Source organism: Triturus cristatus, chromosome 10 (assembly GCF_964204655.1).
Source record: "Triturus cristatus chromosome 10, aTriCri1.1, whole genome shotgun sequence".
Taxonomy (NCBI): Eukaryota; Metazoa; Chordata; class Amphibia; order Caudata; family Salamandridae; genus Triturus; species Triturus cristatus.
Window position 1 is genome coordinate 1017263159 of NC_140593.1, and position 18397 is coordinate 1017281555.

Genomic DNA, 18397 nt, shown 5'->3' on the forward strand with positions numbered 1-18397 from the left:
CTTTCTCCCTCTAGTTGCACGTCAATCACACGTCATGCGGCTGCGCACGCATCTCTGCCAAATATTTCTGCTGACATTGCAGGATTCTCTTATGGATCCACCCACTTATGACCTCATGTATGATGACGTTGTCTAGTTACGCCTATTCTAGTTACGCATGCATAGTTTATTTTTCTTATCAGTTGATACGCCTACTACATCTGTTTTACTGTAATGCCTTTTCTATAAAAATGATTACCTGTCAATAATATATGCCCTTCCTTCCTGAACTCTCGTGGTGATGGAATAGAACGCCTACAATTTAAATTGTATTCCTTTGTATAGGAATAAAGCCTTTTTAAACCTCTAATACCACGGATTCTGCCTCTCATTTTACTGAGTTATTCTTAATAGACTTTACCGCATAAAAAATAGTACTGGTAACGAAATATTTACCACAAAACGCTGACTGATCTCGTACCACAACATAAGGAACGCTGACCAGTTGGCACAAATGCATAAACGATTGACTATCCTGTTATACAGAGCAGAGGATGCGGAAGGAAGAGCGAGACGCGATAATGTCCGCAATATTGGAATGCCGGAATGTTCCGAAGGTCCCAACGCAACCCAATTTGTTGAGCAGTGGCTCAGAGAACAGGTAGCCCCAGAAGGACTCTCCACCTTCTTTTGTGTGGAGCGTGCACAGCGTATTCCTATGGGCAAGCCAACCGCAGGAAGACCACCCAGGCCACTCAAAGCCCATATTCCCAATTACAGGGACCGTAATCTCTTACTACAAAAAGCCCGTGAAAATGCCCCAATACAGTTTGAAAATACTCTGATCTCTCTGTACCCAGACTATACAGTGCAGGTGCAATGCCAGAGAGCCTCTTACCATCCACTCAAGAAGAAGCTCCAAGTCCTCAATTTGAAATACGCCTTGTTGTTCCCAGCACGCTTAAAAATTATTCATAATCAGAAAGCCCACTTTTTTTAATGCCCTGAGGCAGCGAATGACTTGCTTGAAACCACCCTACCCTCCCAGTCATTAGACAACATAGATCAACGAGTGCGAGGTATGCAGATGTAAACCAGTAGGCTCGGACTCCGTCCCAATAGAACTATGCGACCACTCTCACAGGGGCGGCTGGTGACATTTTAAAGTGGTGGGCATACAATGATTGGTATACTTCACCGTTGCGATCGAGCGTAGCGAGCGAGCCCGAACCCCTATAAGGAGGGTTCGGGGGGGTTCTCCCCCCGAGAAAATTTTGAAAAAAGAGAAGAGAAATGGTGCATTTTCAAGCAAATTTGAGAAAGCAGGAAGGTTAATAAAGCAATTGTGAAAGTGCAGTTATAACATTAATAAAGAGATGTCATATAACATAGGTAGCTGCTTATTCAGTGTATAACCACAGAGCTTCATAACAGACTTCGAGATACAATGCATTTCTGAGTACCTCACTCACAGATGTTTTTTATTTAACAAACTAAACTGGTTGCAAAGTAGCAGCATTCAACATTGTTTACTTTTTGTAAATGAAATCAGCACGTCTCTCTCTAAGAGCAGCAAACCTTTCAATAACTTTAGTGTTAAAGTCTGGGATTTTCTGAACTAGCTTGCTCTCTACAGAGAGCATTGCCAAAGCATTGAGTCTTTCCTCAAGCATGGTGTTTCTCAGGAATGTCTTAATCCTCTTTAAGGCTGAAAAACATCGTTCTGCCTCGACTGTTGTCATAGGAGTGGTTATGACAATTTTAAGTAAAGCTTCTGTCTCTCCAAGTGACTTTTCCATATTAAGTTTATGTATTAAAGCCAGCAAAGACAAGGCACTTGTGGCCTTCCGGTACACAGGCATTCCGTACAGTACAGTCAACTCAGTTCTCAGCTCTTCTTTATTGAGCATAGGATAAGCTCCCACAGCCTCATTCAGAGCACGCTCCGGGAAGGATTCATCATATTTGGCAAACTGTTGACTTTGCAATAATGTGGCACTCACCAAATGTTTAGTGAAAGAAAAACGCTCTCGTGCCTGCACAATTACAATGTCACAGATCTCCTTTGCAATTCGGACCATAGTGGTGATGTTTTTCCTGCGGTTTGTGAAAAAAGATTTCTCTGGCAGTTTGCTGTCTAAATTGTCAACCCCATCTCTCACTTTGCTTATGCTTTGTACAAACATAGTAGTATATACTTGCACTTTGACAGTATCTATCTCTTGTGCTTGTAACTGATTGTATAACAGGTCGACAGCTACCATTATATCATGAAATAAATACAGTAAGAACTGAAACTCTCTGTCTTGTAGTGTTCTACCAAAGCCATGGGCTTCAATCTGACTTTTGTAATCAAACTCATCATTGGCTTCTATGGCTTCAAAACATTTCAGAAGGTCCTCTCTATGTTCATAGATTAGGTTGACTGTACGGATGTTAAAGTTCCAACGAGTTGAGGATCCCCTTGGAACGCTTTTGTCTACAATGTCATGAAGTGCTTCTGTTCTTTTGGGGGAACGCGAGAAGAATGCTGCCATGCCTCCTATATCCTGAAAGAAAATCCATGTCTCGGTGATCTTTGATACTGCCTGTTGCATAATAAGATTAAGTTGGTGAGCGTAACAGTGCACATAATGAGCATTAGGGTACACATCTCGAATTCTCTTCTGAACTCCACTAAGGCTTCCACTCATTACGGACGCACCATCATAGCTTTGCGCAATACGTTTTTTTTTTGAGGCAGCTCTGGAAAAATTAAGCTCAGTTGACGCAGTATAGCTGCAGTAATGGTTTCTGCACTAGAGTCTCTTAAATGTGTGAAACCATAGAACCTCTCCACAACTTGTCTGTCATTGTCAATGTATCGAAACACTAATACGGACTGTGTTTTAGTGGCCACATCAGTGGTGTCATCAGCCTGAATAGCCACAAAGTCTGTGTTTTGCAATTCTTGCACAATATGGCTTCTCATAATTTCGAGCATACACTCAAGAAGTTCATTTTGTATTGTTTTAGAGGTGCCCTTAAAGACTGTAGCACGTGCTAAATGTGCTTCCATATCCTTGTCTATGCTTGCTATTAAATCCACAAGGCCTTTGAATATTCCAGGATTTGGGGAACCTTCCGATTCATCATGGCCTCGCAATGCCAGTTCAAAAGCACCACAGAAACGAATGCAATCAATTATTTTGGATAGAATCTGCCTGTTCCTATCAACTGCTTCATTGTGTTTCTGTATTGCTTTGCGGTATGCATCACTTATCTGCTGCTCAATCGGAGCATCTTCCCCCAACATTCCCAGTCTAGTCAGGTTTTCCATATGCTTTCTTGTGCGTGAATGCTTCTTTATTTTTTCAGACAAATGCTTCAAGTCTGTTACTCCTTGATTTGTCCAAGAAAACTCACCACCAAACAGCAAGCAGGGGAAGCAGAACAGAGAATTTCTTAAAGGGCACCCTGTAAGCCAATCAGCTTTTGTGTACCAGGCGTTTGAGAATGTACGTGTGGACATTTTTCCTCTGTCCTGGGAAGTTTGCTGTAGTTTTAGGTCAGGCCGATGAGGTCCCAATTGCTTTAAATCTATTTTCTCTTGAATTGGCCGTGCCTGGAATGACCTTGTAATCAGCTCTTGTACTGTATTCATGATGACGATGCTGGCCTTACCAATATATATTAAAGAAACCTGCCAATAATCAAAGTACAACATATAAGGTGCGGTGCAATAATATCAAATTTCTGTATAAATACATATATCTTGTGCAGTATCGCAATAAATCTCCAACAGCTCCCCTTTGCACAACATGACTGCTAAAAATACAGCCTTACTGCCTGCTGCCTCTGTGTGTCATAGTGGTTGCTGAAGGCACTGAACAGACACTGCTTGAGGGCCTTGAACAAGGCAAGGGATAGTTAGTGCTGTTAACAACCGTTATTGGCCAAATCACAGGGCTAAGGCTGTTAGTAAATTCCATCCACTGAGGGTACAATGTTCAGAATGTGTGCCTACCCCAACCACCATGTACAGTGACCACACACATAGCTCTAACTCCAATCTAAAAAAAAAAAATAGCATCAGTTTCCTTACCTTTAACTCTGGTGTTTGCTGGGTCGTAGCCGGGGTGAAAGAGCAGCAAAGGAGGTCTTGTTCTTCGCCGGAAATATGACCAAAAATTTGGTAAGGGTTGTCAAGCTTTAGAAGGTGCTGAAAATAAAAATAACGTGCTGTAACTAGACAAGCATTGCTTTTAAAATACAAGTAATCCCAATGAATTTTACCAGTGTCAGTTCTTCAAGTTAACATAAAATAACTAGTGTTCTTAAAATATTTATTTTGTTTGATGTTCGGGGAAACCAGACTTTTTTTTAGTCTGCTACGTTAAAATTATCCATTGGAACCTGCTTACATTTAAACGTAATAATTATATGATCTTTAGCTTTCAGTATCTTTATGGAATACAATAGATCACAATTTTAAATTCAAATTATCCTTTAATCAATACATTAAGAAGTGCAGCAGAGAACCATAACTTGTGAAATAGTGTAAATATGTGCAAGAACCTATTCAAAATTACATTTGCCAGCGTTGTCAGGCCGTTCTCTGCTCGCCTGCGTCCTGCAGAAAGCCCTAGCTGGACCTAGGAATCTCATTAGCATAATCCTCCTGCCTGTTTATTGCCTTGTGAAATGCTTTAATGACTCCGCCGGCAGAGGCGGCGAGGCCCCCGGGAATGGCCAGAAACATGTATGGAGGCCCCCCCCCCCTTCCGACCTCAAAGCGGTTGCACCTTTTCACCTAGGGATCAACGCTTAAGCATTATGTGAGCACGGGGAATCGCGCCATAATTGTAAATCCTTCCCCGGGGCTATGGTCGTGACTGGCTCAAGCAGGATTTCCACAGTGTGTGACCTTGAACATATGCGTAATGTGATGGAACGGGCCTGCACTGGGATGTTCTTTCAGAAGTTGCGAGCTCACCTTCACCGCTCTGGGCCGGCAGCAAAGGTGGGACAGGATCCAGTCGGAAGGGGGATTAACGGAAAGAAAGAGACTTAAAATAAGCGATCGCTGAAAGACGAGGCAGTACCCTGAGAGAGAGGAAGTTGAGAGAGAAAGAGAGCATGCAGTGAGAGTGAGAGAGAAGAGGAAAGGAAAGGAGAGCGATAAAAAAAGAAATAACTGCGCGCACTAGGGCCTCTAGAACATGGAATCTCTGACTCTGGGTGGATCTTGTGGGTGGAGCTGCTGGTGCATTAAGCCCTCTGTAAATATATCTAAAATATCCAGAGTTACAGACACTCTAGCCTTCTTTGTAATCTTAACTAAGTTCTTGGTAAGGCCCATAACTGGCAAACAAGACGTATGTGCTGCCCACTCTCCACATCAACGAGCTCACAATTTATTTCTCCCCATCACATCTTTAACTTCTCCAAAAGAACCTGACTCTATAATAAATACATCATTTGCTTGCATGCGCTGTGGTCAGTGCCTTACCTGTGTCACCAGTTCTCATTTTTTGGCTCATAACAAATTTTCCATCCTCGGACTTTTAGCAAGAGACAGAAAGGCAGTAACGGGAGAAAGAAGGAGGAAGAGAAAGACAAGAAAACACGAACAAAGTGTGAAAGCTGGGATTAAAAACAGCCTGCAAGACTGAGATAAAGAGACAGGAAGCGTAGGGTGGTGGAAGAAAGAAGCATCAGGAGGAATTGAGACTGGTCAGCGTTGGTATTTGGCCTGTGCCCACTCTTGAGGGCCTGTTGTATGCAGTGGTGCTGTGGACCCCCGCTTTAGCAGCTTCAGCTGGGGGGGGGGGGTTCTTTATGGGCCTCTTCTGTCTGCAACTCACCAGACAAAGCTGATGAAAACTGCTATAAAGAAATGCAAGTCAACAGAAGAGTAAGCAGGAGAAAAGAAGAGCGAAAGATGTGTAAATAGAAGAGGGAAAGATGGAGGAATAGTGAATGGATGGAAGGAAGGGTGAAATGATGTATGGATGAGTGGGTGAATGAATACATGGGTAGATGGATGAGTGGGTGAATGGGTGAGTGAATAGCTAGGTTGATGGACAGGTGAAATGATAGGATAGTAAAGGGATGGCTGAGGGGTGGCTAAGTGAGTGGATGGACAAGTGAAAGGGTTGTGTAGTGAAGGGATGGAAGAACAGGTAAAAGGACGGCAGAGTAAAGGGATGATGAGTGGGTAAAAAGACCAGTGAACTGATGGCAGAGTGGATAGATAAATGGATGGGTAGATGGCAGAGTAGATGAAAGCATGATGGGTGGATTGGTAGATGGCAGAATGGATGGTTGGATGAACTGATGGCAGAATAGAAGGCATAGAGAATCGATGGATGGATGAATTGATGGGGTGGATACATGGAAGGATGGATGGCAGAGTGGTTAGATGAATGGATGGCTGGATGGATAGACAGATGGATGGCAGAGTGGATGAATAGATGGATAGAATAGAATAGGAAAAGATTGAATGATGGTTGAAAGATGTAAAGGTGAAATAGCGGGTATTAGAAGATGGATGTAAGGGCAAAAGGATGAATAGATGGACAAGGCGGCTCTTCTAGGGAGGGTTGGACTCACTTGCTTCGCATGATTGGTGCCACTAAAAGTTTTATTTCAAAGTGGGGTTATTTAAATTGTCTGGTTACTCCCTTTGTTGTAGAGGGTGGGAGAGGCGTGCATCGGTCCGGCCTCTCCCAGCACAACCCCCGCGCTCGCTCTTGTGAATTCTGCGGGTTTCAGTTTCGCAAAACTTGTCAGGCCAGTTACTTGAGATTGGAGTGATCCCAGCGGCCGGAGAGGGAACACTGCGATGCGACATTCTTCGCAGCCCTGCCTCGGGGGAAAGAGGCAGAGCGACAATGAAGGTCGAGAAACAAACACCGCTCTGCCGAGGAAAGAAAGAGAGTCAGGCCTCGGCCACCACACTCTAAACTGCAGAGCGACGACCAGGCCTCACAGTTCCCTCCAGGGCGAACGTGTCTGTGTATCATGGATATTTGGAGGGCGCGCGGCAGGTGTGGAGGGGGTGACTTGGCATGGTCCAATCACCCCTTCCCAAGTTCCCACCCGTTTGAATTCGCTGTGAAAACACTGGTAGTAGTCCAATGTGAAAAAATAGCGTGAAACTGCGTCTCGTCGTGAATCTGCAAGGAGCTTGACCCACCCGGACAGACCATGCGAGTAGTTCAGTGTGCATGGGCATAGTGTGAAAAGCTTGGCGTGCATGGGCAGTGTGTGAGGTGTTTGACGCGCATGGTCGAGTGTGAGAAACTTAGCGCGGACTCTGAGGGGAGCTTGAGTCGCTTGACGACGGTGTGAGAAGCTAGCCTAGCTCAGATGTAGACGACATGTTGTGTCGGGAGCTTTATACTTACGTTACGGACACTATGCGGTCTGCGGAGTATTCAGCACATAGCGCGTGTGGCTTGGGGCAGAGTGAGGAACTAGGTTAAGGTTAGGCGTGGAGGAATGGCGTGAGGAGTTTGATGCACGTGAACAGCGCGGGGAGCTCGCAGACAGTGTAAGAGCTACAGCATGTCCACGACGCAGTCACGCAGGTAACTTTGTACTCCGAAGAGTCCGAAAATCAGCTTACCCTTTGACAAGATGGCATTTTCATCTCCAAAAATATGTATTATTATTTAATTTTTTCAGTTGTATTTCTTTAGTACATATTTCCTTATTGTTTTCTCATTATACTTACTTCAGCCCAGGTACTTTTATGCAGTGATATCACGAGTTTTTCACGACGACACACGAGTCACTCAGTCACGACGGGTTCTGACTCTGAACGCACCGCCGCCACGAGGTTATGAGCAGACAGTGTCGCACCACCGCGTGCGTGATGACGCGACCGACTGCTGGAGTGCGCACCTCATGGCCAATCACTGTCACTGTGTTCAGACATAAGCCACAGTGATTGGCCATAGGTGCGCGGCACCCAATTAGCAGTTACTCGTTGGTCTGAGAGACTGTATCAGGCTCTCAGCCAATCCAGAGACGCTGCATTATCAGCGCCTGCCCTGGATTGGCGAAAGAGCACGGATAGGGCTCGCCCGGATACCTAGAGGGGGGCTGCTGCAGAGGCAACCCTCGGCCTCTCGGCCCCCTCCTCTCAGTACAGTAGTCAGTGGCAGACAGTGCGGCGAATGCGCATGCTCGTGCTTGTCGTGAGACAAACTCGAGCATGCGCAATAAAATTGCGAGCCGCTGCCTGTCTGTCAACTCTCAACTGTCAGTGCTCGCCCCCCGGCCCCACCCCCTTCATGTCCGACGCAATGCATCATTTGCATTGCCATTGCTGCCGGTCTGGGGATTGATTTGTGTGCATGTGTGGTAAGTGGGGCTCCGCCCCTGCGCCCCAATGGACGCACCGCCGCTGCATCACCTGAACAGGCCGTGCTGGAGCAGGAGTCGGCGCTGGTGGTGGCCGCCTCCATGCGTGACTCCACACAAGTCTCCTCCCAGGAACAATCTGATGACAACCCAATGCCGTCGGACTCTGAAAGTATTGACATCCTGTTCCCCTCGATCACACCACAGATTGTCAAAGACTTATTTGGCTGACACTGTGGTTCGATCTCTGTGGATCTCCCGTAATTATAGACCTAACCGACTTTGCTGAAGGGAAGTAAGACGTTGACAAAGTATGCATAACTTGTGGGGTTTTTTCTCTCCCCAGGTTTCAGCCTAATCTAGTATTTTACATGATCCCGGCATGAGTGTTGCTCTGTTTATAGCTGCACGGTAATGCTCTGTGTAGGGCCCACCCCCCCTGCAGTTACTGCATGGTATGACCATTTGGAATTAGTGTATATTAGTATATGTTTGGACCAGCATAGTTCGATTGTTGGCCCTAGTATTGGGGGTTGTATTTTTTGGAAGGGTTTTCGGTTCCTGGCGCACCTTACACTTTCTATTATATTGTATTCACTGTGCTTCCCTAGAGCATCCTTTTATTCATGGTTGTTGAGATATGGCTGTATTAGCTGAATATAAAATATTGACATGGAACGTGAGGGGCATGGGGTCAGTTCACAAATGACATAGAATCCATGCTCAGCTGAATAGGCATAAAGTTCACATAGCTCTTATTCAGGAAAAACATATGACAGATTCGGAAGTCGCCAAACTGCAGAGAAATTGGAAAGGACACATTTTTAACACAACTCACTCTGCCTTTGCAAGGGGGTCACTAATTTGGGTTAGGAATGGGGTACCCTTTGTGCTGATGGAACAGAGGATAGATACAGCGGGACGATATGTCCTCTTGCAGGGTAAACTCAATGGTATCCCGATAGTCCTTTGTAGCGTGTATGCCCCAAATTATGAACAGAATACTTATCTCACTAGCCTTAACTCGGTGCTAATGGATTGGGTAGTATATCCCTGGGCTATTGGCGGGGACTTTAATTCTGTTTTAGATGTGCATTTGGATCGTTCTCACCCCCCGGTTCAAGGCGCAGTAACTACCAAGAACTCTTGCATGCTTGAGCTACGGGCTGGACGATCAGTGATGTATGGTGCCTACAACATCCCAATAGTCAGGAATATTCATTTGACTCCACTCCACATCAGTTACACACAAGAATAGACAGACTTTTTTGTACAACGTCCCTGTTATCCCAAATAGCTGAATCCACGTACCTCGGAAAAACGTTCTCTGACCACAACCCACTTGAAGTTATACTTGAATGGGGAGCGTTCCTGCCCCAGTCCCGACTTGGTGATTATGGCCACACACTCTTGAAGATGGGGTATTCCGCAATACTTTAGGTACAGCCATTACTAATTATTTCACAGAGAACGTCGGTTCAGCATCCTCCTGCTTAGTTGAGTGGGATGCGTTTAAATCAGTGATCAGGGGACAGCTATAGGGGCTACTGTTGGGGCTTGACAGGAAATACACAAGAACCTCATCTTGGTGGAAGACTCACTGAATAAACTAGAAAATGGGGCTATCACCAACCCTTCCCAACAAGCACAGTTACAAGAAGCCAGAATTCAACATGCGGAATTACTTGAACGACTCCGCTTGATAGGCTACAGTACATACACTCAATATAGTCATAAGGAGGCAGATAAATCAGGGACCCTTCTAGCTCACTACTCACCACTGCAATGCAAGCCCTGGTTGTTTCCCTCCCCAAGCCTAATAGGGACCCCCGTGATATATCAGGTTATCGTCCCCTCTCCATGCTAACTACTGAGTATAAAATACTCAGCAAAATATTGGCTCAGCGCCTTCTCCCTTAGAAAACGTATTCATATTGATCAGTGCGGCTTCGTACCAGGCCGCAGCACATCCCTAAATATTAGACGCCTTCATTAACTCATGGAAACTGCAGCAGCCCTTTCCAACTCCACTGGATGTATCTCCCTTGACATGCAACAGGCCTTCGACACACTTGATTGGACCTACATGCTGTCTTCCCTTAAAAAAATGTGGCATCCCAGGGGGCTATCTGAGATGGGTCGAGCTACTATACACTTCCCCCACGGCTCGGGCCCGGACTCGCTCATACATATCTTCTGCATATTCTATAACCAGGGGTACCAGGCAGGGATGCCCCCTGTCACCATTATTATTTGTTCTGGCGTTGGAACCTCTACTCAGTTTGCTCCGTAAAGAGGCCATAGACTTGGGGATCCCAATGAATAACATAACACATATAGCGTCTGCATATACCGATGACATTATTTTTTACTTAAAGGACCTTACAGCAAACCTAGAACCCATCCCGTCCATTATAAACACTTTGGGCAAATATCAGGCCTGGTCATCAATGCAAATAAGTCATACGCTTTTTATATGCGAGATAGGACGGCCCCAGACACTTTTAAGTATTTGGGTATACAAATCTATAGAACTCCCCAGGACTTAATCGACGGCAACCTGCTGAAGGCAATACGTTCACTCTGGAAGCAGGTTTGTTTTTGTATCTCACTTCCATTGTCTGTGATGGGTAGGATAGCCATCTCAAAAATGGTAATGCTCCCCCACCTCCTCTATTTTTTTGCCAATATACCGGTTGAAATCCCAGCTCAAATTTTTAGTACACTAGACAACCTACTGTCAGAACTTATTTGGGGAAAGGGACGTAGGAAAGTGGGCCTGGCAAAACTACAGCTCTGACCAGGAGAGGGTGGTCTTGGAGCACCAGATTTTCGAGCATATTGTATGGCCAGGCAATTACAATGATTGTCCTATTGGCTAGCGGGCCGACACATCCAAGAATGTGGTTATACTTCACAACTTCTTAGTCAGGGTACTCTTCACACTCTACTTCTACCACGGGCTAAGATTCCGCCTACAGCTCCCCCTTTACTTAAGATAGCAATGATGTACTGGAAGAAGGCTCTTCAATACACAAGGAGGGCCCTCCTATATTCTCCGAATATTCCCTCACTTGGGATCCCTGTCGCACACGGGTCAATCTCGAAAAGAATCATGTCCCCCTGGGAACGAGAGGGGGTGTCCACTGTTGGAGCACTGTTCGTAGAGGGTACACTAGCAGACCATGATAATTTCACTCGTACTCAAGGGGTCCCCTCGACACTGTTTCTTCTTCATGCAACTATCACCCATTATATCAAACACCATTGGTCCCCTGCTGGGATCGAACCCCCAAAGCATGAACTAGTATATACAACACATCTGATGGGAACAGGTCGTCATCTTACCCGGTGGCTTTATAGGGGTATTCGGACATACTCAAGAACATCGCTAACTCCACTTGGGCTAAGTGGTCACTGGATTTGGGGAGAGAGATAACGGATAGACAATGGACCTCTATTTTAGAATTTCCCAAGAGAGTCTCCCGTAATGCAAAATTTAAATACATACAATACATGATACTACATAGGGCATATCTTACACCCCATCGTCTTAATTGCATTTACCCTGCTGCTCAGCTCTCCTTCCCTAGGTGTCAGGAGGTGGACACAGATCTGCTTCACATGCTATGGGGTTGCCCTCGTCTACGGGTATACTAGCAAACAATCAGTTATAGAGTCCGGGAGGTCACTGGTATGGCTGTTTGGTCAGCAGTGGACAGCTGTCTGCTGGGCCTGCATAAATGTCCCTAGAAACAGAAAGTTCAGTATAGATTTGCAGACCTGGCTGTTCTTGTGGCGAAACGAGCCGTCACAATGAGGTGGAAATCCACTCATCTCCCTACAGCACTGGCCTGGCAGACGGAAATGATCAGATGGCGCACCGCAGAGAGCGTAATCATTAGGCAAGAGGAATTCCGAGGCCAGCGTAAGATTCCTATTTCCATGGAATGGGGCCAACTGCTAGAAACATTCAAAGCACTCGACTCACTTACCCCTCCAGTATCCCCGGTTGGGACTGCGCCACCTACATCTCCCATATCCCCTACAGTCAACCTGACTGGACCTGAGTAACACCATGCTACTTCATGTCTTTTATTGCCTAGGGATGTATATATATAAATATAAAAATGTGTATGTTTTGTATTTCCTTATTGTTAAATCAGTGACTGCAATCTTCTAATGTGTTATGCTGCACATAGTGGACCAGAGGACTAGGGGGGAGGGGGGTCATTTCAATTGTAATTTTGTCTTCTGTTTTCAGTGTTGTAATGTTTAGATAAATAGTAAATCACGAGTTTCTTCTAATGACTGGGTATCCATGTAGACAACACGATCCGACCCTTCCTGATCCATGATGATCGATGTTGTTTTCTTTTTGACATTTGTACCATATGCCAGATGGACGTGATGTATTACCTATGAAAACTCAATAAAAAATATGTTTTAAAAAAAAAGTGTATCAGGATTCACGCCTCTTAGAAGGTGCTTTGATCACGAACTCCCACTCCACTTCCCTTTCCCACCAGTAAACTAAATGATCACTACTGAGGGAGCTAGGAATACCCTCAGGGATGTGTTTCATTGGAAAAGTGTGCTGCAGATGAGGGTCTCTGCAGAGCTCTGGAGAGCGTGCTGCTCTGTGTCTTTTTGTTGGGAGATTTAGTGAGACACCACCTTCCCCCGGTACGCATGACCAAAATTTGAGCTCACTGATAGCTTTCTTGTTCTATTGCTCTGAGTTGAAAGATCTGAGCCTGGGGTTAATGGGGAGCCAAAAGCACATTCCTTGTTTAGTGAATGGCTCTTCCCTTCTCTACCTAAACTTTTAGAGGGCTGGCAGTGGTGGGAGTATAATTCTAGTAAAGGGAAAGGTATTTTTACCTGGGCTCCTGTGTGAGAAATTGCCTATTGACTTCTCTAGTGTAAAAGGACCATTCAGAGATCACTAACCAATGTCCATTCCCTCAATCATGTCTAAAGCATTCATGGAAGGGTTGTGTACATCTACGTATGGATTTGTAGGTGAGTGTGAGGTCCAAGCAGTCGCAGCCCGTGCAGGTAAGAGCGGTGGGGCCGACAGATGAGGACGTAGGAAAATGAATTATTTATTTGATTTCCCCTCATGGCCATCTGTTGAATGAACCCCCCAAACCCGGCCCCACCGCTCTTACCTGCAGGGCTGGATCCATGAGTATGTTTGGCTGTGTACAAGGTAGGGCACCTTGAACTACATATTTGTGCGTCATTCAAAGTGATGGCTGGGTTTGTGCAAGGCTGTCTGCCATCCATGCTAGACCTGGGATTCTACATTTTTTGCATTCCAGTTCTTCCGGAAGTCAGTTGTTCCTGAGAATGGGAGAGGATGCCCCTTAACACGTTGAAGCCATGTGTATCTGCCACTCTCTTGCCACCCTGCCCTACTATTACTGCTTGATCTGCACACCTTAAAATCTGGCGCTATGTCTTGAACTGCTTCACATTGAATCCGAACCAGCTCAAGCCATGCCAGGAGGAGCGACAGTACACCACGAATCCTGCAAGCATTGATTGTGCATAGGTTGTGCAGAGATTGTAATTATTCAGGGGAAATTTGCAAAATTCCGAAATTTGATTTGGTGTGAAATTTGTGACATTTTCGAAATTTTGCATTCTGTGATATAATGTAAAGTTTTCTACCCGATCATGCACCTCGCATAAAAAATTCTTACAAGATGCCAGTGAGAGATTGGTTCACACAGACAATGTTTTTCCGATGTTCTATTCAAACCAATCTCCTGCTTATGTCTCAAGAGATTTGTTAATGCTAAGGTCGTGCTGGAGAAAAAAAATTATGACGCAAGATTCCGGAAAACTACATTTAACTCCAAAAGCCTAATTGCACAAAATGTTCATGAAATTTCACAAGAAAAAAGTTTGGGATTTCACACACCCCTGATCATGCAGTGGTCATGCCTCTCTGCAGCTGGAGAAAGGCCTTCCAAAATTCATAGGTTTTAGCTAACCCAATTTATTAGAACTGACCATGACTACTAGCTCTTTTTTGCTTATGCAGGTTTGTTTATTTGTAGATTTATATAGCGCAGCTAATCTCCTGTCAGGGTATCCAGGAGATGTCCATGGCCATGGGGAGATTATTTACAAGCCCCTTGGGCCGCCGGTGCGACACTTTAAAAAAAAAAAAAATCTTTTGATTATAATATGGAATGAAAAAGAACACATTACAGCCATGATTATTAGTATCAGAATTTGCAGTCTTGCATTACCATATACCTAACGCATCTTTGCAAGTATCATCAGAAAGTCTCAGCAGGTAATCTCCATTCTATGTCATCCCCCAGCAGGCCCAACAACCTCGCAACTACAACCCCACATCATTCAAGTCTCTTCTCCGCACAGGAGTACATAGCATTCCCCTGTTTTTGATCCACTTGCCCCCACACCTTTGTCCATTTCTGTGGGCATCCCCTCCCTTCATACACCACCTTCTCCATTTCCATGCCCCAGTTCATGTCATTTTCCCACTTCCTTAATCCCGGTGCAGTGGTAGCTCTTCACAATCGTACTATATATTGTGCTTGGCTATAGTGAACCCAAGCATAACCCACAATTTATCAGCCGGTGCATCACTTTTAATATGGGAAAAAGTGATGTACCGAGGGTGCAGGGACTCGAACCTGGATCCCTGGCAGCTCTGCCCGCTGTGCCACATTCTCTCTGTTTCCGTGATGCCTCAATAGCCGATGAGGTACTGCACACCAAAGTGTATGAGCAGGGCAGGGATTCAGGTATAGAGTCATGAAGACACGAGGAAGTGCTGCTGTGACCGACCTGTGAGGAGGGAGACCTGACTGCCCAAGGTGAAGACACTGGAGCAGTGCATGACTACCAGCAAAGGTAGAGCCCAGTTGGCCCAGAGCACCTATTGGAGCCAATGTTGGGATGTAGGAGACCCTGCCAGCTGCCCAGGAGTCATCAGTTTATCAGCTACAGCTCCAAACTGTGATCAGGGCCCAGGGGAAGAGCTGCTGCATGTTCCCGTCATTAGGGGGAGCCTACTTTGAGCCTGACCCCTGCGCCCCATGGCAGTGGGCAGCGACTGGGCACACTCCAGTTACCTTTAGAGGCCAGAGATTATCCAGTCTTCACCCACTCGCCTTGGCTTCGGATGGGCAGCTAGTGGAAATCTTTTGACTTTGGAACTGTTGCCTCCATCTTTTAATTCCAAGAAACCAAATATATTTGTGCATGAACCCTGTTCCCTACCCAAAGTGGTACATGTCTCAGTGGTCGCTGCTGGTGCCTCTGGGATTTTGCGACTGCGGGTGGTGGCTTCTGAGTTAAACGCCCCTAAAAGTTTTCTGCTATCTGCCTGGTTTCTGGTGAACTGGCAATTGAACCACCTCCTGCCCCAACGAACTAGCCCCAAGGTTGGGCACAGGAATACCAGACCTCAGACATGGTCCCTGCACCCCTAGAAGAGATTGTCTTTGCTTGCCAGGCAGGGGTCAGCAGACACTTCTTTTGGACGAACAGGATTTGTGGCAGGAGCATTAAAACCCCATCAGTACTCCAGCACCAGTGCCTGAAACTAAAATCCCTGCAGTGCAAATAAAGAAACACATTCAGTTTTGAAGAACAGAAACCTAAACCCCAAACCTTTGGATTGAGATTTCCTGCCACTGTTTTCCAAATCCAAATCCAAGTCTGTCTCTGGTACTTCAAAACTACAAGGTTGGGCTTTACCAACTCTTTGCATTAGTTAACAGTGACCATAGGCCTCACATGAAATATCTTTATAGCGTTTATTGCATAAACGCTAATATTGTGTTCTGGGTTGTGTCTCAGCCTAGGAAGAAGCTTAGGGCCCGATTAAGACTTTGGTGGTGCTGCACTGGCTCTCCGCCGGAACAGCCCTGCCAAATCAGTGCAAGGACAGCCTGCCTGATTACGAGTTCAGCTCATGCAGGTGGACAGTCCATTTACCTTTCCCTGAAAAAGGCAACGCAATGGGAACGGCAAAAATGTTCCTGCATGCCATGGACTGTGAAGTCATTGCCGTGCTGCAAACTGGGGGTGCAAACAGACAGGAGGAACATGTTGTGCCCCCTAAATGCATCCCCATGGTGGGGAGGTTGTATGGGGGCCCTACGTTCCCCCACCGCCAGCCTTTTCGTGGCGGGCTCACTGCCATGAAAAGGCTGGTGGTGAGAGGTACTCTTAATACTCTAGGTGGGACGGCGCCAGTCCCGCTCAGCCAATCGCATTGCCGCTCTGCCGTGCCTCCGCCAGTCGTAATCTGGAGAACGGAACACTGCCACCGCCAGTCTGATGGTCCATAGACTGCTTGACTTGTAATCAGGCCCTTAGAATTTTAGTTTTGTTTGCTGATCATTATTTTAGGCACAGAAGGGTTTCTCCTAACATTCATGCAACGCAATCTTTGAATCGAGCCTAATTAAGGTGCTTTTAATGTACCAAGGCATTTTGCAAAAAGTCCATTGGAGAGTATCACGAACCCACTTTTTATACTACAATATTTTGAGCAGTGTCACATAGGCCCATGTTCTTGCCCTAAAGTGCCAAACAATGCATTATTTCTTTGTCAATTCTTATAAATCATTAGGAAGAGAATCCACAACTGGTAAGTGTTGTGTAAATAACACCTTATTCTTTATATGATGTGGTGCTCGTCAAAAGAATACCGTGTTATTTACACAACACTCAGTGCCTGATGCATCAAGGGGATTTAACAATTCTGTTTAAATAAGGAAGTTGCCTTAATTCCAACGTTTTGTTATTTCTAAGCCCTGTAAGTAGCAGGCGTTCCTGCTGTCAATTTTAACAGTACTCAATATATTGACCACATAAGGATGAAAGGCTGAATTAGCCTTCTTGGGAATCAAACACATGACCGAAGGTCATATACCGAAGTCAACAGCAAGTGCTTCACTCGATGAACCGTGTAAGTGCCTCTAAAACTGTTTATTCATTCACGCATGAATACAACATTCATACAATTAGCCAACTCCACGAGGAGTGTAACAGAAACAGGAGGGTAGACAGTGTACACAGGCTGGCAGAAAGTTACTAATAGTAACATTTCAGTAATAAAATCAGTTATAGGGGTCTCCACTCACTCATTTCAAGGGGTGGGCGGAGACTTATATGTCCAGTGCTTTAAATGGCCGATACTGTCCGGTACAGAGTACCAGCACTTTTTTACTTTGAGAGGTAGAGTACCAGCACTTCTCAAGAGTAACGTAATACTTTTAATTGGAGAGTACTGGCACTTCTTCTGGTACAGAGTACCTGCACTTCTATTTTTCCATTTCCAGAACTGTATGTCTACATCTAAAAATAATCCTACACATGGAGATGGAGAATTCTATCCATGTGTAGGCAGTGGTCGAAGTGGGGGAAAAAAAGTAGGGGAACTGTGGGAAGAGAATCGGGGGGCGGGAATAACCAGAGGATTGGATCAGTGGGCAGAGTCAGAGGTGTGGCTAGAAAGAGCAAAACATACCAATTTTTAGTATGTTTGGTATTTCACTGTCCAGTTACAGCTTATAATGTTATTTAATGCAGCCAATAGATACACGTTTATTTGAGGTTTAATATATTAGTTATTCACATTAAAATACATTTACAATGTGGGATATGTTTTCAATCACAGAATGTCCCAAATACGCTTATAAGTGGAATCATAAGCCATTTGTATCCGAGCCATGCAGTTTCATTCATCAGCACATCTCCCATTTTCAAACCATTTCTGAACATAAAATGTGGGATTAAATTCTATGACAGGAGACCCCACGTTTTGGGGAGCACTATTGATTACATCATTCTGTGCCCCACAGTCAATGCAAAATTGTAGTCCCACATTTTTTATGTGCTTCACACAACATGTCATTAAGCCAGCATTAGATGCCTCTTAGTTTCCTTTTATCATATCTAGACACAGCACTCAAAAGTGAATACATACACCTAAAACAACCCAGACAAGTTGGATTTGCAGATGCTTTAAGCAGTATCAGATGAATGAGATACAACTATTATATTAGTA

At 45.1% G+C, this 18397-nt stretch overlaps 1 protein-coding gene across 1 annotated transcript in view; it reads right to left on the bottom strand.

Annotated features, from left to right (window-relative positions):
* Positions 1-1434: 1434 nt before the first annotated feature.
* LOC146796430 (zinc finger MYM-type protein 1-like) overlaps positions 1435-18397 on the bottom strand; it is a 131101-nt gene continuing 114138 nt past the window's right edge. The window contains exons 3-4 of the mRNA XM_085629007.1: positions 4064-4180; positions 1435-3661 (exon numbers count right to left, since the gene is read on the bottom strand). Coding sequence (XP_085485133.1) covers positions 2672-3622 — 951 coding nt within the window. The 5' untranslated portion in view covers positions 3623-3661; positions 4064-4180 and the 3' untranslated portion in view covers positions 1435-2671. The remainder of the gene's footprint in view (positions 3662-4063; positions 4181-18397) is intronic.